At 42.1% G+C, this 26,115-nt stretch overlaps 1 protein-coding gene across 3 annotated transcripts; it reads right to left on the reverse strand.

Annotated features, from left to right (window-relative positions):
* Window positions 1-52: 52 nt before the first annotated feature.
* LOC143327811 (methylated-DNA--protein-cysteine methyltransferase-like) lies at window positions 53-20,315 on the reverse strand. Of its 3 annotated transcripts, none has more exons than XM_076742321.1 (5): window positions 20,215-20,314; window positions 17,484-17,627; window positions 8,481-8,641; window positions 3,892-4,031; window positions 53-934 (listed from the first exon to the last, which is right to left on the reverse strand). In XM_076742321.1, exons 1-5 carry the CDS (start codon window positions 20,229-20,231, stop codon window positions 806-808), a joined length of 591 nt encoding a protein of 196 aa, XP_076598436.1. In that variant the 5' UTR covers window positions 20,232-20,314; the 3' UTR covers window positions 53-805. The 3 variants fall into 3 exon arrangements, with proteins under 3 accessions (XP_076598436.1, XP_076598434.1, XP_076598435.1); XM_076742319.1 differs by lacking the exon at window positions 20,215-20,314 and adding an exon at window positions 20,013-20,056 and having other exon boundaries at window positions 17,484-17,630; XM_076742320.1 differs by having other exon boundaries at window positions 54-934; window positions 17,484-17,630; window positions 20,215-20,315.
* Window positions 20,316-26,115: the final 5,800 nt, after the last annotated feature.

Raw genomic sequence — 26,115 nt, forward strand, 5'->3', positions numbered from 1 at the left:
CTGACATAGAGGGCTGCAGCGAGGAGAGAAGACGTGCAGCATAATTAATTATGAGCTGCGCTGAGTGAACGCTACATGAAATCAATTTTAAAATTAAATACAATTAAAATGATGAAAAGGCAGGATTTGTCATTTTGAGATGCATTTTATTTAAACGTGCATAACGTAGCAAACGTACAGTATGCAGCACATAAGACGTCTCCACTCTAGGTGGATTATAAGGCGAGAGCAAACAATGAGATCTAAATGAAGACAAAACAAATGCTTCACTACAAAGCTTTGTAGCAGTAAAATTCAGAGCCTTTATCACTGGATGTTGAACAAAGCATTCACTTGGCAGGAAATTAAAAAACCAACGCGAGGTACAAAGACTAATTCTGCTTAGGAAAAAAAAAAACAACAACAACAACAACAATGCAAGAGACATATTTTTAAGGGAATAATAATTCTTTAGAAAAACCATTCCAGCACTATCTGGCAAACGCAACGGAGACCCACGGGAGCATATGTTTGTAATTCCTACTGTTCTCTGTTTAAGTTATTTTTGTACATTCTAATTCTGCAACAACTCTGTATCACATTAACTATGCAGCATCTCTATTCTTAGATTTAAAAAAAAAAAAAAGTAGTATAAACTGAATATCTACAGTTGTTCCACAGTGTGTGCCAAGCACGCTAAACTTTATGGCCCTGTTTTGTGTTCTTAAAAAAAAAAAAAAAAACTGGCCTTGTATATGTGTGTGTGTGTGTGTGTGTGTGTGTGTGTGTGTGTGCTGAATGAAGGACAGTTGGCCTCTGTCATGCTTTAGCCTTCCCCTCGCTGCCTCTCATGGGTGAGCAGCCATTGTTTGAGATGGTCGCCCTTGCCGCTCATGTACGGCCCGCTCTGTCCACTGCTGGAGATGACTCGGTGGCAGGGGATGAGGAGAGGAACCTGGCACCGGCAGACAGCGACAGAAAATTCAGCTCTGAGGAAATAAGCGCGTGGGCAAGTTTTGCAAATATTACGCAAGAACACTTTTGCACGCAAACGGAGATGCTTTAAAAAAATGTTTGCTTGTTATGTTCCTTGTGAGGAGGCTGCAAAAAGCGTGTTTTCAGTGTGCAAGTTATGAAGCTTAAAAATACAAATTCCATGAAGGATCAGCACTGTTGCCGCACAGCTATGATGTGTTGGTAAAAAACTAATATTTGAAGGAAAGTACAGATTGGAGCTTGGAAATTCGACGGCTTTCTTATTCTCTGGTTGACATTTACTGTCACCGCATCACAACAGTTGGAGGTGCTGATAGCAGATATGTATTATGTATTAAAGAACCTCTGATTTACCGCATAAACGGTGTGACTTAAAAGTAACCAACGTGCAGAAAATATGAATCTGCACTTTCTTTTTTTCTCTCTCTCTCTCTCTTTTTTATGTTCATGCACTGCATGAAAACAAAGTGCCACACCAGAAGTGTCGGGTTTGATCCTGCACAAATCCACATTCAGGGTGATGGCTCAGTCTTTGGGTATAAATGTTTTTTACTCTTTAATAGTGTAAAGCAAAGAAGCAATCAAAAATTAATGGGCAAAAACACCAGCAGGATGAATATTCAATCGAGAGGGTGTCAACATTAAGATCTGATAACCCTGTGATCATTAAAAAGAGGAAGTCGGTGGAGCGTTTACTCTTGTTGCAGACGACTGCCAGGGGGGTCCCGAGTTCTTTGTAAACTAAATGGCTGGAGAAAGATTAAACAAGCAAGCCTAAAACACTTCGATCATTGTGAATTCAGAACAAGAAGAGTGGCAATGGTTGGAGTGAATCACAGCAATTATTTCTTCTAAAAATTTCTTAATGTTGCCCTTGTTTTGTTCTCGTTATAGCAAATAGAAAAACATCAGAACCGCTGCTGCACTGTGCCTGCCTTCCTCCAATTTCACCAAGTTATCCCGACGTGATGGCTGCACCTCCAGCCTTTTATATAAAAGTTGGACATGCAGTGTGTTTCAGTTCAAATCCATCATTAAGCCCGCTCCCATATCAACAGCAATAAAACTTTCCGAGCCCCAGATTAACCTTGCAGACAGAGAAATACTGCTCGAGTATTCCGATCAATACTGTTCCCCGGGTTTGGAGGGAGAGCAGGGTACCCTCAAGGCCTTCGGATCTGCCTCTTCACTTGGGGGGAAAAGAGCACTGCACCAGGCTTATCAATACTCAAATCCTGGTGAAGAAGAAGTGCCACAGAGAGGCGAGGATCGATTGAGCACACTGAGCTTTTCACAGCTGAAGCCTGAGTGGAGCAGCACTACTGACAAGTAATTGACACTGACAATCTGACTCTGGATCTGTATCAGGAGCTGAGGGCTCAGGCTCCCAGCCTCCCTGACGAAAGGCAAGAAATGTCTGTAAAACATGAGACTGAGAGGTATTATACAGCCATCCAGAAGCAATGCCACTGGCTAATGTAACATATAAAGTACATAAAGAAACCAGTGCGCAGTTTTAAAAACACACAAATGCTATTTTTTGTGCTTTATTTGCATTTATTCTCCGTTTGAAATTACTTTGCGCGACTACAAATTACGCCTTCCTCCCGCTCTCATAACAAAAGCAGCGTCGGAGGAGAAGCGCAGCGCTGAGATGAGCTATTTCACAGCACATATGAGGCAGAGCATCTCACTGGCTGCATTTCTGTACAAGAAGTGTGCTCTGCCTCACAGAGCACACCGGTGGTGCCCACAGCACTACATGGGCAGAGCTAAACGGGCTTTGATCAAAGGGTTTGATCAAAAGAAGACACACCACTTGCCCTCTAGCCCTCCATTTTGTACACAGTGGATTCATGGGCAAAAACGATGCGGGCCAGGTTTCCGACAAGAATCGGAGATTTGCAGCGAACATCTACAGTAAAGACTTGAGAGGACGGGAACAAAAGGTGTGGGCTTAAAATTGTGCTGTAGGTAGACTTTTACCGCTCAGCCGTTCACAGAGGGAGGCGTTTATTTCGCCCGTTGCACACATTCGAACACACCTACGGCTCGGGTGGCGTAGCCTACGTCAGGGAGATTTTTGGAAAATTATTTTACTGGACACAAGAAGCCTCCTCGAGAAAAGGACATTAAACAGAAGGGCTGGAAATCATTCTGTACACGATCACGTTTCATGTGCTGTCAGTGTCTACAGCGATCGTTTGAGCTCAGATGTTTAAATGCACCCACAGTACAGATCACACACCGCGTCTATTTATTCATTTGTTTCTGTGTGTGTGTATTTACTTATTAATGAATTCACCATTTCATTCACTCATTCAGCCTTTTTTCTTTCTTTCATTCTTAACTTTTATAAGCCGTCACAGCACAAAACATCGACGTAAAACCTTTAAATCTATCACATTTAAGAATATTTAATTTGAGCCGATTATTTCCTGACTAATCTGTCTATCATTTTCTCGATTCATCGGTTAGTCTATAAAAATAAATAAATCTGAATACAGTGGATAATATCCATCACAGTTTCCAAGGTGACGATCTGAAGGGTCTTTATGTGTTTTTATGACCAGAGGACCAAAACCAAAAGATATTGTGTTTGCAGTGATATGAAGCAGAAGAAATGCAGCAAATCCTCACATTTCAGAAGCTCTGAGCTGAGAATAATTTGACTTTCTGCTTTAAAATTAGCTGTGCATCGCTGCAGCTCTGTATTTAAGACTGTAAGTGATGTCATAATGTCTCCAGTGTTATTCATTACTGAGTATTTCCTATAAACTTCTGCCTACAGGAAGCTTTACCGTTTGCACACAACACGCAGGCTCAGATAAAATCTAATAAAAACAATCACCTTCCCGATCTGATAAACAAAGTAAGTGAGGGAGAAGCCTGTCAATCAATGTCAGCCACACTCACCGGGTTCCTCCTCATGGCCCCTCCCACCGCCCGCACCGCTCTGGGGTTTCCCGCCATCTCAGCGAGGCGTTTGTACGAGACCGTCTCTCCAAACTTCACGTCCCTCAGCAGCACCTGCAGCACGCGGCTGGTGAAGGCGTCTTCGCCACAAAGCGGAGGACAGCGAGGAAGAGACAGAAGGAGAGAACAGAGGACGGGAGAGCTCCTCGTTTAATCAATCAAACTCAGACAGCTGACTGAGAGGCTGATGACAACAAGGCAACACTCGAGCAACACGCAGATTTTCACTCCTTGATACAAACTAGTGTTTGGAATCGCAATCAAAAGTTTGACACATCACAACGTTGTGATTTTTGTGCAGGTTTTCACGACGTTTGAGGCCCAGTTCTTCTTCAAAAAGGGCTCTGCACCGCTCCTTCTCCCTTTACAAGACTCATTAAACGACGACACACACAGAAGTCCCTCAGTCTGACCTCAGAACTAGTATCAACATGCTACAGAAGCAGATGTGAGAAAATTATTTCTATGGCAGAAAAATCTAGGTTATGCTTTGAAAGGTCACAGCTAAAATTAAAAAAGTTCGCTCCTTCATTTAAAAGGATTAAGAGAGGCCAAAAAGACTGCAAATCTGCTCCAGATTTTTAATAATAATAATTTGAATGTTGCATACCATTTGTGGCAGTGGGATGACTTTGAGGTTAATCAGACCAATTTGTCCTTTTAATTGCTTTCTATTCAGAGTAGATTCATTATATCATCTTCACTTAAATGGCGGAATTCTTCAAATCATCCGCAGCTTAACCGACCACATTAACGGCTTTGATTTCATTAGCACTTTAGCGGTAGCATTATCTTTTTTTTTCTGGATTACCAGGCAGTGACTGAGAGGCATGTTTGTCTGGCTCTGATTGCTAAAGAAAAAGAGGGAGAAGTATTTGAAGCATCCCCAAACCTTCCGACACTGATGCACTGAGCTCGTGCAGCGAGCGAACAACACTTTTTTTTTTCTTCTTCTTCTTGCACAGAGAACAAGATGGGGAACAATGGTCTCGTTATCATGAGGGGGTGACATTCTTCTAGTATATACATGTACTCAGTCATGAAAATTCAATTAGTGATCTCCCATTCTCTCTCATTTATATGGTCTAAGAGAGCACATGACAAGTGATCTATGAGAAATCCCTCTAAATTGGCATTGTGTGAAAACATGTCACACCCCTGTCTCTCTTCTACAGAGTGAACATCCTTTGCTCCCCAGGCTCCCTCGCTACCTTATAGTCACTCTCCACTACACAAAGCCACGCGAACAAGGCAATTTGCCTAAACTGGGGGGAATAAGTGTAAAACCTAAAGGGGATATATTTGATTGATGCGCACCCATGTGAGTTCTTTGTCTTGAACAAGGCCCGTAGGTACTGTTTAATAATTTTTCAGGTAATAATCACGCTGTCAACGAGATGACGGGCTCTTACGCAGACAGACTTAATGTTATGAGGAGATACTGAAATTTCTTTTATGCATTATTCTCCCTCGCGAAGCTCGGATTTGGCCACACGATGTGCGTGGTACATATTGGTATCGCTTTGTCACCGGTGGGTTGATGACAACTTGCCCAGACTGTGGCTAGGACAAATCCCCGTTGATGCAAACGTTATTGACAAACAACCAAAGTCAGTGTCACGCCAGCAGACGCCGCTGAGCGCCTTCGCCTACGAGCAGACCCAGCAACAAGCCACGGGGCTGTTTACGCCTTTTAGAAATCCCGAGCAGCTGTTTCTCCTGGAAGGTTTCGCATCTCCAACGGTTCTGGACAAAAACAAGTGTCTGTGCTTTTATCTGCTGCTGCAGAGGTTAAAGAACTTTGCCCTCATCAGTGCTCGTGACAGAGACTTCACGCGGGTCACTCGAGGTGACCAGCAATGATTTGGAGAGCGGTCCCCTAGCCCCATACTTCATAAAGAGCCTAATACGGTGTGTCTGGGGTCAGGACCCTCTTTAGATCGGGGTGCAGTGATGTCAATTGTTTAAATAAAAGTTGAGAGGAACCACTTACATGTTTACAGACATCCCATAATTATGTCACAGGTCATTACCTACCACGAGGCCAGGTGATAGGGCCTCTGCAGAGGCAGAGACAGATCGACCCAGAGCAAAATCGAACCCATCTAGCGATTATGAAGATATTGACACGTATGATTGATTCGCCCATAATTTTGTATATGAGAGCACTTTGAAAGTGAAAATATGAAGCGCCTTCCTGCAGCCCAGCTAATGCTAGATTTGGAGAGATGACTTCCAGCTGACAGGCACCTCATACATGCCTGTGACAATAAAAAGACAATAGTGGAAATGCAGCTACCTCATTATCCTTTGTGTCTAATGGGAGGGAAGACTTTGACTCCCAGTCAAAGTGTCTCTTGAGTCTTGAGGGATCCATACTTTTGAAGGCTGACGGGGTGCTGATGATTCTCTGATTATTCGATATTCTGAAAACGTTCATTTCCCTAATTCCTCTCCACATCACAGGGGCGAGTCCTGGTGAGTGTCTCATCTCGCCCTGCGCTGTGCACAGGGGGAGGTTCAGGCTCCTGCAGGAACACAGTCATTTGGGCTTTGAAGAGCGCCCTTCCCCCCCTTTGCCTGGCCCCCCTCCCCGCATATTCCCCGTGCCGCTTACCGAGACTAAGATCCTCTCGTCTGTTACATATGGATGTATAATTAATGAGAGAAGAATATGCATCGTTTTAAGAACTCATGATGGTGTCTGTGTTTTTCTGAGCTGGGTGAGCGCGAGTGCACGCACGCACACACACGCGTGCACGCGCTCCCCGAGCAGGACGCACGCACGCACCCGCTCGCTCGCCATTCCTCTACCTCTGACGACCAAACTTGCGTGTGATGTTGCGCATGACAATCAGTCAGACAGTATAGAAAACCGCACCTCGCGTCTCCTTTCATGTCACCTCTGTTGCTCAGGTATAACGTGACAGCTAATATGAAAAGTGGCTTGTTTTGTCAGAAATGTGTAAATAAACATGGCAACACTTCAAGTGAAGGTCACAACTCAATATTACATGACAAGCAAGTGCAGCGAGAGCGCTGTCGCGTTCAGGTTCTCCCACAAGATAACTGAGCAAACAAAAGTTGGTTGTCACAGATTGTAATGACCTGATTAAACTTGTATTTTTTTTTTTTTTTCTTCCCAGGCAGAAGGCGGCTGCATGACTAGATCGAGGAGGAATTTGTGCAGCAGTAAGGCAAAAAGTAATCCTTAATATTTGTGAATCAACAAGCACAAAAAAAAAAAGAAAAAGAAAGGAAACCTTCTATTTTCCTCCCTCAAAAGACAAATACTCTTGATGCTCACATTTAACATTTTTATACTGGCATGGCCTGTGGTTCTGACTACTGAGAGCAATCCAAGCCTAAACCCTGTATTTACTGAGCCCCAAAACAACAGGCGAGGGAGAGAGGTGGAACACAGCACAATCACCTATTCAGATCAGGTACTAATGAAGAATTCCATCTATCCTGAAATTTAATTAAAACCCCAAAGACTTCAGATGAGATGCGATTTGAAAGAGCCTGGGGCTGGTACACAAGCACTTGGTGGCGAAGGGAATCACACTGAAAGTTGATATCGTAATTGGTCCTGATGTATTTCTGCATTGCCTTTGCGGGAGCGTGGGACTCATAGCTGTATACAGGGTCTCGATGGAGTACCTGCTCATTGAAAATGCCATCACTCAAGCACTGCAGATCTGCATGAAATTAGAGAGCGACTAAGGCCTGATTGCAGGGGAAGAGAGGCACAATTGTTAAATGCATATATTAGAGTTATTTTTTTTCCACTGTGTAGGTGTGCTTCTGGGTCTAAATGAGCGCTTCGGCGGAATCTTTAAGTTAAAATGCAATGAGCGTCTCAGTGTGACAAAGAGCTAGCCTGTAATTGTTTCGAAAACAGCACGAGCGCGATAAGTTTCTGATTTCAGAAGTGAGTTGTCAGGCTGCGAGTATTGTTTGTTTCCTGGAAAGAAAAAAAAAAAAAAACAACGGCAGGGATAATTAATTCCTCGTTCCTACCCTCGCCGCCCTCAGTCGTTCGCTCTGCGGCCGCAGCTACCAGTTGAAAGGCCGCTAATTGTCCGTTTTTTGGGGGCGCTTTCATTTTACTCGCCCTAGGTGACTGGTCAAGCCAACAATAAGCTCATTCAAACTTTACCACCATTCACATGTTGTCATTGAAAAAAAAAAAAAAAAGCGCTTCCTGTCTGAAAATGTCAAGAGTGGAATTCGATCAGTTTCAAAGAATGTGCCAAGAATCATGGAAAAGCTTGCCAAGACTAACACGCGTGGTAAGAGCTGCCACAGATTACTGAACCAAGTTACAGCTCTGTGTTCTGTTCTCTCTCCTTCGCTCACCCACTCGCTCGCTTCTCCTCCGCTCTCCCTCGCTCTGCCTCTCTCTCTCAGCCATAAAATACTTCATTATAACACAGTGAGCCAGTGAGTGTAAGTGATGTAACTGACAATTAAGAGTGAAAGCCTGATCCCAGTCATGGCTCTGCAAATATTTATCCATGACAGACCTCCTTGCAGGGCGGGGTGGTGAAAGGCAGGGAGCGGGAGACTCCCAGCGGTCTGCGGCTCACTGAAGTACGCCTGGAGCCATTCGACGCAGCGCTGCAACTCGGGGCTCGTTTCTGCCGGGCTATCGTTGACCACACAGCTCAGGGGGGCCCCGCCGCTCCTGTGAGGCACATAAGGAAGGATGGGGAGTTGAGGTGGGGATCAGAGGAGCAATCATAATACCCGATTCTTGGTTGAACAGCGCAAAATATGTCACAAGAGTGTAATAGCGCGCCACGGGTGACACAGACCCAAGATGACATAATTTGCCGAGTGAAACTAAAGTTGTTCAATCGAGACGTGTTTAAAATCTTAAGTTATGCATCTGGGCTGCGACAAATGTCAGAGCTGTGAAAGACAGAAAGAGGCTCGAGAAAGCGTTAAGGACAGTAATCCAGTCATTAGCTGCAGTGGATATGTATTTATATGAAGTGCAGCAGGATAGAGTATGAAAGAAAACATTGTCAGCTCATAAGGAACGGCGCTAACAGTTTATTTCAAACCGCTTTAAGGAAGCAGAACCAGCCTCTTAGAAAAAAGAAGACAAAAAAAAAAAGAGTTTTCAAAAGTCTTGCAGCTGTTACGGGAAAAAGTTAAGAGCACAGCGTTAACAACAGTTTCAACTCAGCTTGGGTCTAGTTTATAGTTCATGACAAGAATAAATGGATTTTTTGGCCAGAGCAGTGCTGGCCAGCAAAGCGCTGCACTTGGACGTGCATCTTAGCATGAGTAGATGCTTGGAGGAATTTGCCGATGGTTGAGTTGGCATCACTTAACAGCTGAATTTCTCTCCGCTGCTGACCACCCCCCAGGTCAATGCAAGCAGACTGACCCATATTTGACACTTAAAGACCCTACTGGGAAGGTCCTCTCTTAGCATGTGCATTACTGCAAAGTGGACCTCAAGCTGTGTTGTGGATCTAAAGCTGCCCGCCAATTCCATTAACTGGTGTACAGGACTTATAAATAAATAATATCACCATTTAAGTGCCCCTTTTTCAAAATTGGCTTATCCTGTATGGTATTAATAATAGACATTTACTTTGTTAAACACACAGACCGTCTCTCTCCTGCTGGCCGTAACAACGCGGCCCTCAAGTGTTTTTACACTTCTGCAGGTCACAGTTTGAGCAACGCTTTATATTGGACACGTGAAGCCGAGGTTTACTGGAGTGTAATGACTGAGCAGGTCGCTTTTCAGGGAACCGCTCTGCCTGCTAGTTTGTGGCCGTGTGATGAAAATCTCCCGGGTGCCGTTTAACAGTGGGTGTAAATACAGTAAAATGTGTAAATACTCTCATTTCTAAATAAACCGCACAGCAGTTTATAGTTGAGTGGTGAAAACTCGGAAACCCACCGGCGGGTCCTGAGCTGAGACCTGCTCAAACAATGGCCATGGCTCATGGCAATCTCTGTCGGCATGGGTGAGTGCCCAGCCAGCCCCTACTTGTCATTGTCTCTCCTTTCTATCCCTCCCCTCCCCTCCCTTCCCCTTCCTCCCCCAGCTCTCCCTCCTCATTTCCCCCTCTCTATTTCTCTATCCTCCCACTCCAGCTCTTTTGGCTCCCCACAACCTACACCCCCCCCAGACACCCACCCACCATCCCCCCACCTCTCTTTCTCTCGGCAAGGATCTTCAGGCCACTGTTCCCTCTCCACAACCCCCCCTCCTCCCCCTATGCGCCTCCTCCTCCCACCACCACCACCTCCTCTACCCCTCCGCAGCCCCTCTTTCTCTCTGAGAGGATGTTCCAGCCGCTGCACACTGACAGCTCGGGGATATTGTGTGTGGAAATGTTCCTGTTGGACCCGCAGGCCCTTACAATCTACCGGACAAAGGCTAGAGCACCTTTGCTTAAGGCTCGACACCTTTGACCTCCAGCTCACACTTCAGACTTGTCACCGTGGCTAATTTTCCTCTCCCCTCAGCCCTCTGTTATGGATGCGCCGGCTTTAAAGGTGTTTTGAGTGATACAACATTGACAGTAGTAAAAGTTAATGCAATGCAGTACATGTTATGGCCGGTAAACAAGACCAAAATAAATAAATAAAAGTGGAACAACATCAGTGGAGCTGAAGTCTGTCACCTCGAGGTGCAATGGGGGATTGTTTTTAAAGAGCATGTGGGCAGTGGAGATGTAGCTGTGCTGGCAACATTTCCAGTCGCTTCAATGAATCACAAATCAAGCAGCATCATATGATCTTTACAGAGTCCACAACAGCACATTACAAACTCTGCCCTTCAAATGAGAGATTAGAGATGTGTAATAAATGTCGGCCTAATTACAAAGAAACTCTCTGAGGAGGAGCAATCTTTATATTGTCTTAAAGCAACCACCATCCTCTGTATAAAAGCCAATAATTATAATTAGTAGTGATTATAAAGCGCTTCAATAACTGTGTTTAACAAGTGTGTTGGAGTTTTCACAAACAATTCAAATTTGGTTAAAGCCAAATCCGTATTTATTATCTTCTGACGAGTTAAAATCCTATTTTTTGCCATGTCCTTCAGGCGTTTACTATTTCATCACAGGTAAGGAAATAAGAAACTAATTCCAAACTAGCCAGGATCTGCTGCTCTAAAAGAATATTTCCCTTGATAGAAGATTGTGATTTGAGAAAATTTCTAATATTGTGCTCCTGTCACAATCAATTTCCAATTACCATAAATCATTGCTGCGTAAAGTGGGAGTCATTTGGAGTTCTACCTATTTTCCAACTCTAATATAAAGAATGAATTGAGCATTTATATAATGTTGGAGGTTATTTCATTCATCCTGGAAGAAACAATCAAAGGAGACAAAGGAAAAAAAAAGAATAGCTGACATTCATTTTCCTCCTTTGGCATATTCTGTATCTATAGTTGCACAAGACTTCAAGTAAGACTTTTTCTATCAGCTGCAGACGTAAGAATGAAACAGGTTAACCGCGGGATCTAATTGAAAGGAATCTGGCGAAGGGTGTAATGGTATATTGCACAAAAAGGGGAAAAACTCAGAACTCATGCCTCCATCCTGTGAAGCGTGATGGCGCTCATCCCGACTCGATCGGCTGTCACTTTTGACACAGCCTGCCAGAGTTCTCCTTCACCGATCATGGGTAACATGGCGGGTCAGAGGATGAAATAGAAAAGGCCAAGAGCAGTCCAATATTTTCCTCAGCCTTATAGCTGCAGATACTTAACTCAGAGACGTCAAAGACTCAAGAGAGCATGAAAAAAGCCTAAAATGACTGTCTAAAAAGGGAAAAAAATACAGCATGTCTCTATGAATGTCAAGATCCTGATGGTCTCTGAGCCAAAGGCTGTGATACAATTGTAAGCCACTTGCTCAATGCAGCTCGTTCAACCATTTGAAGATCATTCAGATGCCTATCTAGCTACTGCCGCACTAAAGTGGAGAGCTTTTGGAGTGCTAAGCTGTAAGGAACGCTTCCTGTTCTGTTCGGGGGGCGCGCGTTTTGTCCTCCGCCGTTTCAAAATAAAAACAACTCGGCCGGATAAACTGCTCTCCAGATATCCAACAGCTCTTATTAGCGAATGTCCACCAAAGAGGCCGCAACGCTCAATTCAATACATAAAGGTGGTGGTAAAATACTGCAGAGTAGGCAACAAAGCACACAACAATTAGGTCTTCTCCCAACTGGCTAGCCACAGGAGTCAGTGAAGGCATGTATTACCAGAGCCTTAACTCTTACTCCATTATGTAGTGTATCCACACCCCGACGCAGCAATGTTTATCTACAACAGACTACTGAGCAGTTTCAAATAGTGTTTTTAGCCTCTATTCTCAAGTGCCACAGTAAGAGATTCCAATTACCCGAATGGTAAGGAGCCAGTGAGGGAGGCATAAAGTACATTAGGGATCCCCTGTAACTGCAGGGACCTTTTAGAGCCTCCACTGAAGAGGGCCGGGAGACTGGGGGGACAGTGACCCTGCATGGATAGCCTCTGTCAAAATTTGACCACGTCAAGCTCAAAGGCATTATGGGAATCCAGTGTCACCAAGTCCTAATTACTGTCTGTGTTCAGAGCAAATTACTGCCTTGTTCCTCTGATTAGCGAGGAGGCTAATCTTCACCTGTGTACGCCAGCACTGCCGAGGGCCCTTGAGTGTTAGCGCTTCGTCTTCTGTAATTTATTTTTAAATCAGTGCCCGCTCCCAGGAGTTTTGAGTGTTTTGTTGTGAACCGCTTACCATGATCCCCACCACCGCCCCCTCACCCCTAAATCCTTGACTAAATCCTTGTTTGGTGCCGCAGGAAGATAAGCAAGAACAACACTTGGGCATAATTGACTCGTACTCCTCTCCAAGATGTCAGAGCGGAATCATCTCTCTGCATATTGCTTTAGTATGTCACACACTGTACACTTCTGCATGTTGCAGATATAGAATCCAATCAAGTTCTAAAACAAACTAGCACAACCCTCGCGCTGGAAAAACTTCCCGGTCGACAGCAGGGAAAAACAAAACAAAACAAAACAACGAGGGGAAGAAGGAAAAAAACAAAACAAAACAAAACTGCAGGAGCTGCTTTTAGCTGCATCGCTACAGTGAAGGGTAACTCTCGCTCAGCTCCTGTCCTCACCCTGGAGGTTCTGCTTTAGAAACCACAACATTTGCAGATTTTCATCTGAGCGAATGTCAGTGTCTCGTCTGCATGGGGCGGTTTACAGGTAGTGTGTTACACAGGTGTTGGTTTACACAGGAAATGGCACATGCAGCCTGATTGGGACGGTCCCGAGAGATGGAGGCATAAACATAGAGCACAGATGGGTCCAAGGGCCAGTGGGAGCAGCACCTTAATGAATACGCAGCTGAGTACTACACTTCACAACATGCAAAACAATATTCTAAGGCCGCAGTGAAAAATAGAACAAAAATCATCTGAATATCATTACGCGATGAATTATTCATGCCATTTCTAAAGGGACTACGTCAAAAAGTCTCCCCCCCTGCTTTATTGATGATTCCATTCAATATCTCAGCGCATCACTGTTTCTGTGACAAAGCATTTTGGTTACAAATGTAAGCAGTTTATTCAGCACGCCGCTGTGTCCACATATCGAGCTACGTGATAATTTAAATTGATTAAAATTAGACGGTAGACTAAATGTAAGAGAAAGAGGAAGGAGGAGAGGCAGAGACGGAGGGAGAGAAATTACAGAGGGGGTAAAAAAAACACAACAACAACAACAAAAAAAAAACAAGTTGTTGATATGATTCCCGGTGAGTGAGCACATCACGTAAACAGGCCCCAAACAGGGAACACATTTACCATACTGCTATTCAGCGTGAACCAGGACATTGATTCACAACACTACATGAGTGTGAGAAAAACGATAAATGCATCACCTCAGATATTTCACACCAGCGTTGGTAGTGTGTAAAAGCTGTTGTGACAGCTTGGGTATTAGGGCTGGATAGATGGAAAATGTCTGGCTGCTTATGAATGCCAATGTGACTGGGGTGACGGGTTTGACACAAAAACACTCCACCTCAGAACAATTAGGCTGTTCTCAGGCCCCATCCAGTGTTGTCAGTGATAATGGAAAGCTGTGAGGATAACTGGTGATAAATAGACTTTAACACCCTCCTCCTTAAGACCAATGCAGTCCTGCAGTCCTCTCATATGCTTAACTAATCATGACCATGGCCGGCAAATTCATACAAAAGACTAATTACTGTTGTACTTCACTTCAGTCTCAAAGGCCTCTTATATAAGGACTTGGGGGTTCTCTTGCCTCTTTTCTCCTCTTGATGGGTATTTTTTTTACAAGTAGGCCTCATGCTAGACAAAAGCATTTAAAAATTGGTGATTGCTTTCATCCGCTTTAATTACATTCAGAAATGGCATTTCTGCCACATAATACACCCCTATTGTTTCAGAATTATCTGGCTTGGGGAGTAAAATCTACAATATTTGACGATGCTCCCGAGCTAAATCGCCTCTTGAAATTGAAATATGCTGCCGAAATACAAAATAAAAAGCCAGCCTTTGCTGCTGATAGACTGGAAGCTCCTTGGCTTTCTGCAGAATGCTATTATTATGCATATCCAGGTAGAAAGTTAATTAACCCAAAGCTTAAGCTAATTATGGTAGCAGAATGCTATCAACCAAACGCTTTCAGTCAGACAGCTGTCCAGAATTTCATTTGCTAATCATTTGTCTTTTGCCGGAGCATATGGTACATTTCCCCACTATCACAGCAACAACAAACAGATGAAAATCATTAACTAAAAACAATGTGCAATGTGAAAAATCAGACACAGATTTATAAGGCTTTGTGTCAGAGAAAAAAGGCGGATTTATGGCTTGGGAAATATAATGATAATTTTGGGTTTAGCCACTCAGGATTTTAGGCAGACCATGTGACCCAAGTGTGCTGGGAATTCAGATGCACAAATATATTGTTTATATCTATATGCAAATGAGACAGAATGTTTATCCGTGTAAAATTAATTACAATTTTCTATAGGAGCATATGCAAAGAGCTTGTTCTTAACAATTTTTAGCTTCTAGCACATTTTGTGCCTGTTTTTTTTTTCCAACACGTTTTCATGTTGTTAAAAGTAGAAATCCCTCAGCTCAGAATTAAATCAATTATTTTCCAAGAAATGCTTCATGCATTATTTTTTCTTTTCTTTTCATAAAAACACATCATACTGGCTGTTAAAGGGTGATTGATATCGGCATTGCCTCGCGACATTATCAGGCAATAAAGGCTACTCAGGTTCTAATGCAACATGTCACACACAGGCTCCTGTAGTACATTTCTATTGAGGACCTCACAAGCTAAATTGCTTTTTTCCTGCTCCCCCACATCTCAGCCAGCTTGACAGACAAATTGATCAAAGCATTGTAAAATAATATGCTCACAAAATGTCTCGGGGCAGGAGTCCAGCCCTTTTTTCATTTTTCACCCTAATAAAAAAGTACTCTATGATTTCCTCTGTATTATGTGTCTGTGCTCTGTGTGAAAGAGGCAAGAAGCATCATATTTCAGATAATAGTAATCTCCTGTAAACAAAATGCGTATCATTTTTCTGTGAACGCCGAGGCCATGTTAAAAACTAAAGGGGGAAAAAGCTGGTTAACAGGGAGGCTGGTGCGTAAGGCCCCAACAGGGGTTGTTGAGATGTAATGAATTTGTTCATCTGATGGTGCCTTCAGGGCTGTCGTTAGACTGGCAGAGGAGGCTGATTTTAGGAAATGTTCCTAAGATCAGTTAGGAAGCAAAAGGGGCTTGAGACATTTCTATTAGAAAGAGCTGACGGTCATGGTGTGTAAGCAATACTTCAAGGGCGTTTATGTAGCTATAATGGCATTTATCAATAACTATCTATCAATGCCACGAATGCTTTTGTTGCTGCTGCAGCTGTTCAACACCAAGCAATCGTGGGAAAAAAAAAAAAAAAAAAAACACAACACAAACACAGAAAGCAAACAGAGTCATATAAGCCTTCAAATCTTTCACTTGCTCACAAACATCTACCGCAGGTCTCCCTTTATGTTATGCATGGACGTTATCTATTTCCCTTATCCAAAATATGCTCTTAGAGATCATTTATCACACTGACTTCCTAAGCCTGTGCCATACCACATCCAAAGCTGGAGAGAGCCTTGTTTAGTATGTCATAAATAAATCAATGGAAATGGCTGATTTGAACTATTACTGCTACAGGCAGGCTTTTGTGAGATCTACATGTAAAGCCGGTTGCGAAGATAAGCCTATATTTTGTCACTTTATCTCGCCTCCCTTAATGCCTGTTTACATTGCATTACTCCATATATCTGAGGTGGCTCTAGTTCCCCTGTCCTGTGACAACAACATCACATTCAACTGGTCGTGATAAAATCTAAACATTTTCTTTAATGATTTCTTGCTCACACCTTTGAGAACATACAGACAGCGACGTGATCGAAGCCTCGCTTATGACCGACATAGCAAATGATATTAAACTGAGAAATGATCTAGTGATGCGAATCATTAAATTCATTTGCATATTCCTACTGAACCTGAACACACAAATTAAACCCTGTTCACAAGGAGACGGAGAAAGGTGCTTGCGCATGGTTACAGGACATCTTCCATAATCAAAATTCCATATTATTAATTTTCTCACTTCAACTCATTAACAACAAGTGGAATGTTTTTACTGCTTGATAAATTTTAGGAAATAGCAGACAGTCGGGAAGGAAACACATGTTGAGGTATAATATACAAGGTCATTAATGGGTTTCCATAAATTAGAATTTGAACATACATTTTCAAAAGGATAGCTTCCTATCCGGGTGCATTTGAAAATGGTTTAATTTCCCAAACCATTCAAGTTTATCAAATGCGAATCTGCGATACATGGATATTTAATTTCAATCTAATCAAAACTAATCTGATATGTAGGATGTGGACCTGTAAAAATAAGGAATAAGTACTTATTAACGCTGAGTTTAATCAGTTTCAATCGCTTCAGTAAGACTGTCAACATTCGAACAAATTTGAGGGATGGGCAGGGCATGAAATGCAATCACATATTACATTTCTGAGTGTCGCTTGACACTCAGAACTACTGCATGCAACTTGAAGGAAACATAAATAAACAGGAGTGAACAGTCCATGCTCCCCATGGCCTTTGCTGACCCTACAGACATCAGCTCTAATCAACTCCCTTGTGGGTAATAAACAAGTTATTTTTCTGAAATTTCAAATATACTGCAGGAAGAATCACAACCACATGCCATCAGAAATCTAATTTCAAGCCCAACTGTATTCTAGTGCCCCTCATATTTCTAGTGCCTGCTCATATTTGCCCAACTTTCTCCAGGATATTTCTTGTGGGATCTACAAAAATGCCCTGCTTCCAATGAGGAATGGTGGCACTCCATCACAGGAGTGGATTCTGTCCGCCTGTAAATTTCACACCTTTGTTTATCACGTCACCATCCCGGCTGTTGTACAGTACCTTTCAGCAGGTGCGACATCCATTAGGATCTGGATGGTGTGCACACCATTCTCACATCCACTGACTTGGATCGTCCCCAGGGGGCTCAGCAATGAGATGGTCTTCTGAGTGCACTGGCTCTCCCTCTGCTTGTTCATCGCTGCCCTGCTAAGGAAGCACAAATTACACTGTTCATTGACATATTCATGTGGCAACTTTCACAATTTCCCACACATATTTGCATTGAATGATCTATTGAAAACCTAGCGGGCCACCAACGGATGATGACTTACATATTTGAACACCTAGCCTCCAAACAATGTCATGATGTGACTTGATCCCCACATTACTATCCAATATTTCTTTTGTGCATGGAAAAGAATACGCCTATCTAACCAATAAATCGCCCATTTTTTCCCCTCTTTCTGTTCTATATATCACATAAATGAGAAAAACAATGCAGTCTGTTCCCTTGTCTGGTGGGGGATTCCCAAGATAGCTCGACATTATTTTCAATCCGTCATTTTTGGTTGATGGTCGGGATGTTTTTCTAGCATTAAATTTGTTCCTTAGGGTGCAACTCCGATGGGATTCTGGTTTCCAGCCCTTAACAACAGCAAAAACGTGCAGCTTTTCTGACGACTGAGATGGATACTGGCAATAACCAGACAGCAGTTCCTTTTTTATTTTTACTTTGAGGGAAGGAGAGATGATTGACTATGTTATATGTGAGTTTTTGAGAGATGGGGGTTATAATAAATAAAGGTCACATTGATTGTGAGAGTTTCAACTAAGGAAACCTTTCCTTCCTGGAACCTTGATCTGAAAAGTGTCTAAAGGGTACAAATACAATATCTCTCTCTTTTTTCATTTTTAATGGTGCATTCACTTTCTGAATTTTCAACTCATGGGTTCATATAATAATTGCGACGTGAGCTGCAACAAATGTTTTACTCTGCTGATTGTTTTCACAGTTAATGAACTAATTCTTTAATCAACAAAATGTCAAAATATAGTGAGAAACGTCCATCACAGTTCCCCAGAGTCCAAGGCGACGTTTTCACATCAGCTGTTTTGTCCGACCAACAGTTCAGAACCAAAATGTATTTAGTTTACAAAGATATAAAACAAAGAAAAGTGGCAAATCCTCAGATCTGAGAAGCTGTAACCAGAGGACGACTGGAGTTTTGGCTTAGTGACTCAAGCAAATAATAGATTATCAGCATAGCAGTAATTTTCCCTCAATCGACTAATCAATTGTTGGACTAATCGTAGCAGCTCAAGTACATCAATAGACCTGACACTCTGTGATGGAGAATTTCCTCTGGAATATCAACATTATAAATCTAAAAATGCATTTTATTATTAATCAATAGGTCCTATCGTCAACAGCAAGAAATTCAAAATGTCCTAAACTCCTAACACTCACTAGATGCAGTAAACTAGACCTTAATCAAAATAAATACATATATAAAACTCCAGGGATTAATCACAACCAGCTTCTATTATAATGAACAGTTAATCCTTTTATTTTTTCAAGGAAAAATCCTAAACATCCCCAACATCCTGCTTCTGAAATGTGAGGATTTGCTGCTTTCCTTTGTCTTACGTGATAACAAACTGAATTTGGGACCGAAGACGGTGAAGGTGAAGATGTCACTTCGAGCTTTAGGACACTGTGATGGACATTTTAAACTATTTCCTGCCATTTAATACACCCATCGATAATTAAAATAAGTTAGCAGCAGACCTAAAACATTCAAATAAAGATGCTCCGGTGCCCTGTGTAGCCTGCACTTTCAATTTAAGAATGGATGCACTTATTTTTAGATGAAACAAAGGTGATGTGCTGAAAAGTAGTCATGCATTTCCAGTATTTCATTTAGACTTTCAGTCCCCCCCCCCCCTTCACACTCACACTCACACTCACACACACACACCAGCACATCTGTCATGGTATGCGATCACAAATGCGTCTGCTTCAACTTTCTTGTTTCTACTCTTGCAGCTCTCACTGTATTCATCGGGGGTTTGCCTGAACTGACAATAAAGGCGAGAAATTTCTGAGCCAAACAATGGTACAGTGCACTTTGGATAAGCGCTGAACACACTGCCTGCCATTTAGCAAGCTGGTAATAGACTCATAGATAGAATAATGGACTTTGGCAATAATGGCCTTGGCTAATAGTCTGCACTGATTAAAAATAATGCTATCGTGTTTGTGTTTGTGCCGCTTTTTGGTGCAGTAGAAATGTCTAAGTGACTACTTGCACGTTTGGTTGTTTACCCAGCTCTTCACGGTGAGAGGCAACAAACAATAAGCAGCTTGTGTTGTTAAAAATCGCTGGCAGCAGCCTCACGCTCGTCAATCATTTGACTCGTTTCTCATTAGAGTAGTTCCTGGTCAAACCTGCGTGATTAATTGAGTAGAAAGCGCCGTGACTGCGCAGGTGTGGAAATGCAACATGTGTCCTTGTTGTGCTGTTTTACATGATGGAAATTCATGCCGAAGCGTAAACGAAGATTATCGCAGCTCTTGAAGTGTCTTACCTGTCTTCAATTACGTTAAAACACATCTTTACTAATAAGTGTGCACTAAAATGTCGAAAAGATGGCGGGAGTTCGTTAATGGGGGCCTACAATAACTTCCTCAAACGATAGCCCTCGGTCGCGAGGACATGGATAATTTCTGTACTGCCAGCAATGTCAGGCTTTGCTGGAGTTAGTTTAGCACCGTAAATTAATGTCTTACAATAAAGCCTTCAGCATTCAGCTACCACACGGTGTCTGTGCGATGTCCTCTTCTCTTCCCTCAGCAAAACAAGCGTGATATAAAGTCTCTTCCTGTTTCTCCAGACTGCGTGCTCGACTCGGCCAATCACGGGAGGCAAAAGTCCGCTCTCGCTCTGTAATTGGCCGGTATGAAGTCCCCGCTCCTCCCCCTGCCAGGGACAGACATAGAAGGCTTGTCTAATAGGTCTCAAGTTGGGATTTGGGGTCCTTCAGGGGGTCCCCAGCACACCGAAGACTAGTAATGGTAGTGATTTAGATATTTGATTTGCTTGATATTTTTACAGCTGGAAAAAAAAATATGATAATGCAGATTCTGAGCATTAATTTCAAACACTGTTATCTTTCCACTTATAGCTGAGACATTTATCCAAATCTGTGTCTCCAGTGACAGCTTCTCAGTGAGGTCTTCAGGGTCCCAGGCATAATGTGTCTGGATGAAAACACCTATGCGACTCCAACAACCAGTGACATCTTATGTATTGCCGACTAATAAAGTCAGCATGTTATTATGAACAACACATGAGACAGAGCACAATCCCTCTTATTAGGGTTTTATGTAGTTTAAAGGAGAGGAAGTTGTCTTATGTTGCCTGGAGCAGTCATAGATTTAACTGGAGCAAATATTTCAGTCATTATGACCAAGTGTGAGGCATCAGTCATGTATTGTTTTAAAGTGTCTGTTGTCCTCTGCAGCTTTATTTTTATTTCCGTGGTGCCTTCAGCTCTCTGCATGCCTCCGTTTGGAATGTGTAGGCCGGCGTGGGCCTGTGGCCCACACCCCATCTCAGCGGTGAGGGTGGGAGCGGGGGAGAAAACGCCACCCCTGCAGAGACCATTTTGAAATCTGTGAGGATTTCCGTGCCATCTGGACCCGCTGCCAGTCTGCCCCAGATAGTAAGGGTTGGCAACGGTACCCGACGGTGCAATATGGCTCTCTCTTTAATGAACTACTAACTGTCCCCCGTTTTAATTGATGTGACATTTGAGCCATTTATCTCTGACATTTCAATGAAGGATGATTCTCAGCCTTGCCATTTACTTTTTTGTGCTATTTTCTAAGAGTCATTTGCATTTTTCTGCTCTAAACCTGCTTTTTGTCTCTCATTAGCTAATTAGAGAGCAACATGCACAATTAATAAAAATGAACATAACCTAGTTTGATATAGGCTTGATGAGGGATAATCAGAAAATCACTGTTTTCTTAATATTCATCAAAAATGATGTGAAGGGCTACCTGTGGTAAAAGGTGACTTCGATAAAGCCTTGTAACCTTTACCCACATACCAACATGTAGCCTACAGTGTGGGACAACTTATGTTCGCAGCATGGGGAGAATCAAGCTCAATTAATCAGCATATGATTGCAGTAAGCAGCCCCCTCTGCTGGATCTTCTGAGCCATACTGTTTGAAATCATTTTAATGCTGCATTCAGTGGCCAGACAATATCATATGTGGCAGCCACAGTGGATGTTTTTGCATTTGCTTTAATGCATTTAGAGAAAAAAACTGTCTCAAATGTGCAGTTTTTTTTTTAAAGGCAACTTTTGCTTTTTGTCATCCTATATTTATTGTATATTAATTTTAATTACTGCTGGCACATCAAAGCTGTTTTGCACATTTTATATTTAGTTTGTACAGTCATATATATTCATTCTGATGACTGCAAATAATTTATTTTAAAAACAGGAAATACTTTAGCCATGGCGTGTCGAAATAAACAGCCTGAAGTGCGTGTGAGTGACATAACAACCTGGTATACTAAAGGCTCCAGACTCAATTGTTTTCCATAATGACACATATTTTCAATCTTTTTAAGATATCCTTTAAAAACACGGCTGCACTGATGACGACTGTTCCTTTGATTGTGAGCGGCATCATTGCCAAGGTGTGGTGCCCTGTCTGTGTTGGCAGTCGGGCTGATATCTTTTGTTTGAGACTCAAAGAGCTCTTTTTCCTGTTCAGTTTCCCTCACTATTTTTGTTTGTGTGAGGTGTTGATAGACTTATATGTTGCACAGCTTCCTTTTAGTGTACAGCACCAGATGTTTGTGAGAATAACAACCCTAACCTTTTTGTCATCATGTCAGAAATTGTTTATTAGCAGTTTTGTCCATCCGGTAACGTATGATTGTCATAGATCAGTCATATATACTGCCTGTCTGTGTCTTGCTCTCTTTTCCTGTGTTCGCAATCTCACTCTCATGTTGGCGTGGGAGGAGTTGAAGTCATTTACGATATCAGATATTCTCTAGGAGAGCAGGAAAGTCCTGACAGACTGAACAACCACCATCCTCGCACACAGTGGTGTGTGTGAGTGTGCATTTTAATCAGGAAAAATGGCTCTGTGGGCCTCACATTGCACATCGAGGAGGTCTGAGTGTTCTCATTGTGTATACCCAGTGTACAGTACATGTTATGTCTGTTCCTCTAAATCAAACCATGAAGCAGGCATGAAAAAGGCAACCCGTTATTTTGTTCTTTTTACTTTGACACTTTGTTATTCCACTCCTCTCAAAAGAATTAGCCTGATCATCATATCAGCAATGCCGCAACCACAAAGACGTGACAAAATTTCTCTGTACCCTCTAGTGCCCACTTATTTAGTGTGCCTGTGTGCCTCTGTCCCTCCATATCTGATATGATGTGGCTTCTCTATTTTACTGTTGACATAGTGCTATGAATGTCTGAGCACTTTGCAAATGAAGAGGCTTGAACTCCTGACAGGCAGTGTCGCCGGCACCATGACACACTGGCCCGCACATGCTGTGCGGCATAATGATGACATTAGGATCCAGTGATAATATCAGGACGCACTTCAGATAAATGACTGATAAACCAGGGGTTGTGCCTCTCGTATTACACGCTTGACAGAGCAGCTAATCAGTGTCCAAGTGACTGCTATTACATAAATCATGAGCTCGACTTTGATGCATATTCCATCAGTGTTCCCTATTCATCACGTCATCTGGGGGAGACTCTCTGGATGACTGGCTGCCGGGCCAACACACATTTTAAGAGCACATTATGTTTTCATTAGAATTTGATATGATCCATTCCAGTGTTGATTTGATTTTACGTGCTCGGGTCATTTGATAGGAAACTACCAAGGAGAGGGAGTGTATTGTTACACTGCGTGAGCTGCTTGGGGTGTCATTTCACTCTCACTGGCCACATTTACAGTAAAGATGCTTGTTGATAAACAGCGCTGTCTCTTCACATGACAATGAAGTTTTATTGAAATTGTCAAAATTGTTTTTGTATTTTTCTGTGATCACGTTCAACCCACCGTCTCGGTCAGTTCACAGGACTGCCTTAAAATCAGCACTAAGACGCTGAGCAGTGCATTATTGTTTTATTTAGCAATAAAATCAAATACATTCAGAGATGAAGTTGGAAGGGAGATGTGGGGTGTTGAAGTGAGTCACCATGTATGTTTTATTCTCCAGTATTGGGGTCAGAGGATGTGAAGGTGGGGGTGTTAATTTAATCCCCATTCTTACCCAGAGCATGGCCACACTCTCTAAGGAGCTTTATCTCTGACAACTGTGTCAAATTAGAGAGGCCACGAGCCCCTCATAAAGAATATGTCTGTCAGACTACATTGTTCCTGGCCTATGAAATATACGGCCGAGAGAGACAAAAATAGAAGATAACACCGCAGTCCCACAGTTGGACTTGAACATGATGAAATAATTTTCAAGCCATGTGATCCTGTCAGTGAGACAAACCGCTAATAAAACTGACGTGCACGAATTATGCTGTGCCTTTGCTGCTTTGCTATTCATGGATTTCAATGAGTATTGCTGTAGTCAAAAAGCCTACCTGTTCTGGGATTATTCTTAATGTTTGTGTGGTCTAATTATTTCCATCTTTTATGCTAATAAAACGCCTGAACGGAATTATTTGGAAAACTTTATTGGATGTTAATTCATTGTAATTCAGCCTGGCTGTGTATAATTGATGGGAGCGTTACATTCCATTAGCCATGGTACATAACTCTAGGTCAGTCCAGTCTGATAAGTGCCCATCATTTATCTCCCTGGTATCATCGCTGTCCCACAGTCAAACATGTAAAACAACTCTTAATGTTCTCCCGAGTCCCCTATGGGTGTTTCTCCCTGTTATCATCATTGCCTCTATTCTAGGGGGACTTCCTCAGGAGACAACATTTTCATAGACCTTTGACCTAAACCATATTTTCCATTTGAATGGTCTGACTAGTGAATATTTACAAGCATGTTTAATGTATAATAGATCTCATCTGTGAGTATCAGGAACCATTTTCTGCTCAGTCAGGTTCCGGTGTTGGCCTTGGCCCCTTGCTTGAGGTAATATTGACCCCTCTTAAAAACAAAATGACCTGTGCCTCATTTAGGCCAAGTAGTATGCATACGTATTGTACAAGTCCTGAGGGCATACATGTTTATAACAAGGAAAGCTGGCGCTCTCGAATGTAAACATCTTAGCACTGTAATATTATTGTATCAGTAAAGTCCCAGAAGGTGGTAGATTTAATAATGTGGGTGGATTATATAAGAGAGAGAAATAAAGCAGTAATTTGAAATTGTTTGGGGACCTTTTGTGTCAATGGTTATGGAGGCTAAGGGACAATTCCATTCCCTCAGGCCACTGTTAAAAAGGCAATGACTTTTCTTGTACATGCACAGCATTTTGGAATCTACATGCGTTAGTAGCACCACAGGCTTTTATCATGTGATTAGTAATACATAATACATTTGATTCTATTATCATGCATGGGAAAAAAAAAAAAAAATGAATGAAGGTGGTGAAAGGAAGAACACGTTGGTGATGAATAACGCGTGCAGTGAAGTGCTTGAATATACATTTAATAGTGAAACAGATCTCGGTTTGCTTCTCGTGTGCTTATACAACGACGGGGTTTTTAATCTCTTTCTTGCCGATGAAAGTCCCAGTAATTGCTATATTTCCCTTTTTGTTTCAAGGACCTTTGATGATCCCTTGGCTTGCATCAGAGGGCAAAGTCATTAGTGGAGAAATGAGCTCAAGTGAAGAGAAAGAGATTGCGGGGCTCCCAGCATGATTGGAAACTTTGCCTCACATTGCATCCTAATTTGAATTCAATTTTCAATGTATACGTGATAGATAAGGACAATTAGAAAATATGTACTTAGAAAAATAGGTGACTTTAACATCCCCTCCTTAGGGCTGATCAGCAGTATATAAACATTGAATAAATAGTCTATAACACGCAATGATGGCGTTGAAATCTGTCAACAATTACAACTTCCTATGTGACGACATATTTTATACTATTCCACTTATATCTGCTCACAGCTACATTAAAAACCATTGATTAAATGTTTATATACAGCCTACAAATGCGGCACATACCAACAACTGGAACTCCTCCTGTGGGCACCAGTAAGTGGAGGCTGGTGCATAAACAGATAATTAATTTGTACAAAACATCTGTAATAATACAAATTATGTGTTTATAAAGAAGGTTTTAATTGTTGACAACCGCATAGTAATACATACTTTAAGAAATGCTGCTTACAACTGCATTATAAACCATTGCTTAATGGGGAAGTTAAAGTAAAAGTTAAAGTGTTTGCTGTCCATATTTGCATACAATAAATGTTTGAAAAAAGAACTAGAGAATAACCTCTTTCCTTACATTTTTAATATCGTTAATTAAATTTAAATCGACAACACTTAATTAGTCACACTGTATTTTAGATTTACTGCAACACGGCAAAAAAAAAAAAAAGGCAACCATATCACATGCTAAATACAGAGAAGTTACATTTCACAGTAGCTAAACTGGCAATATGTTCTGTGTTATAATGCTGCAATCATCATCAAGTTGTTCGGGGAGG

Source organism: Chaetodon auriga, chromosome 11 (genome assembly GCF_051107435.1).
Source record: "Chaetodon auriga isolate fChaAug3 chromosome 11, fChaAug3.hap1, whole genome shotgun sequence".
Lineage (NCBI taxonomy): Eukaryota > Metazoa > Chordata > Actinopteri > Chaetodontiformes > Chaetodontidae > Chaetodon > Chaetodon auriga.

Bases quoted from the DNA above. Each gene is read 5' to 3' on its own strand.
- LOC143327811 (XM_076742319.1), bottom strand. From the start codon at position 20,038: ATGTGTTTTAACGTAATTGAAGACAG. The intron at 17,631-20,012 runs GTAAGACACTTC...GTGCTTCCTTAG, and splicing joins TTTAACGTAATTGAAGACAG to CAGGGCAGCGATGAACAAGC. The intron at 935-3,891 runs GTGAGTGTGGCT...TGCCGGTGCCAG, and splicing joins GGGCCATGAGGAGGAACCCG to GTTCCTCTCCTCATCCCCTG.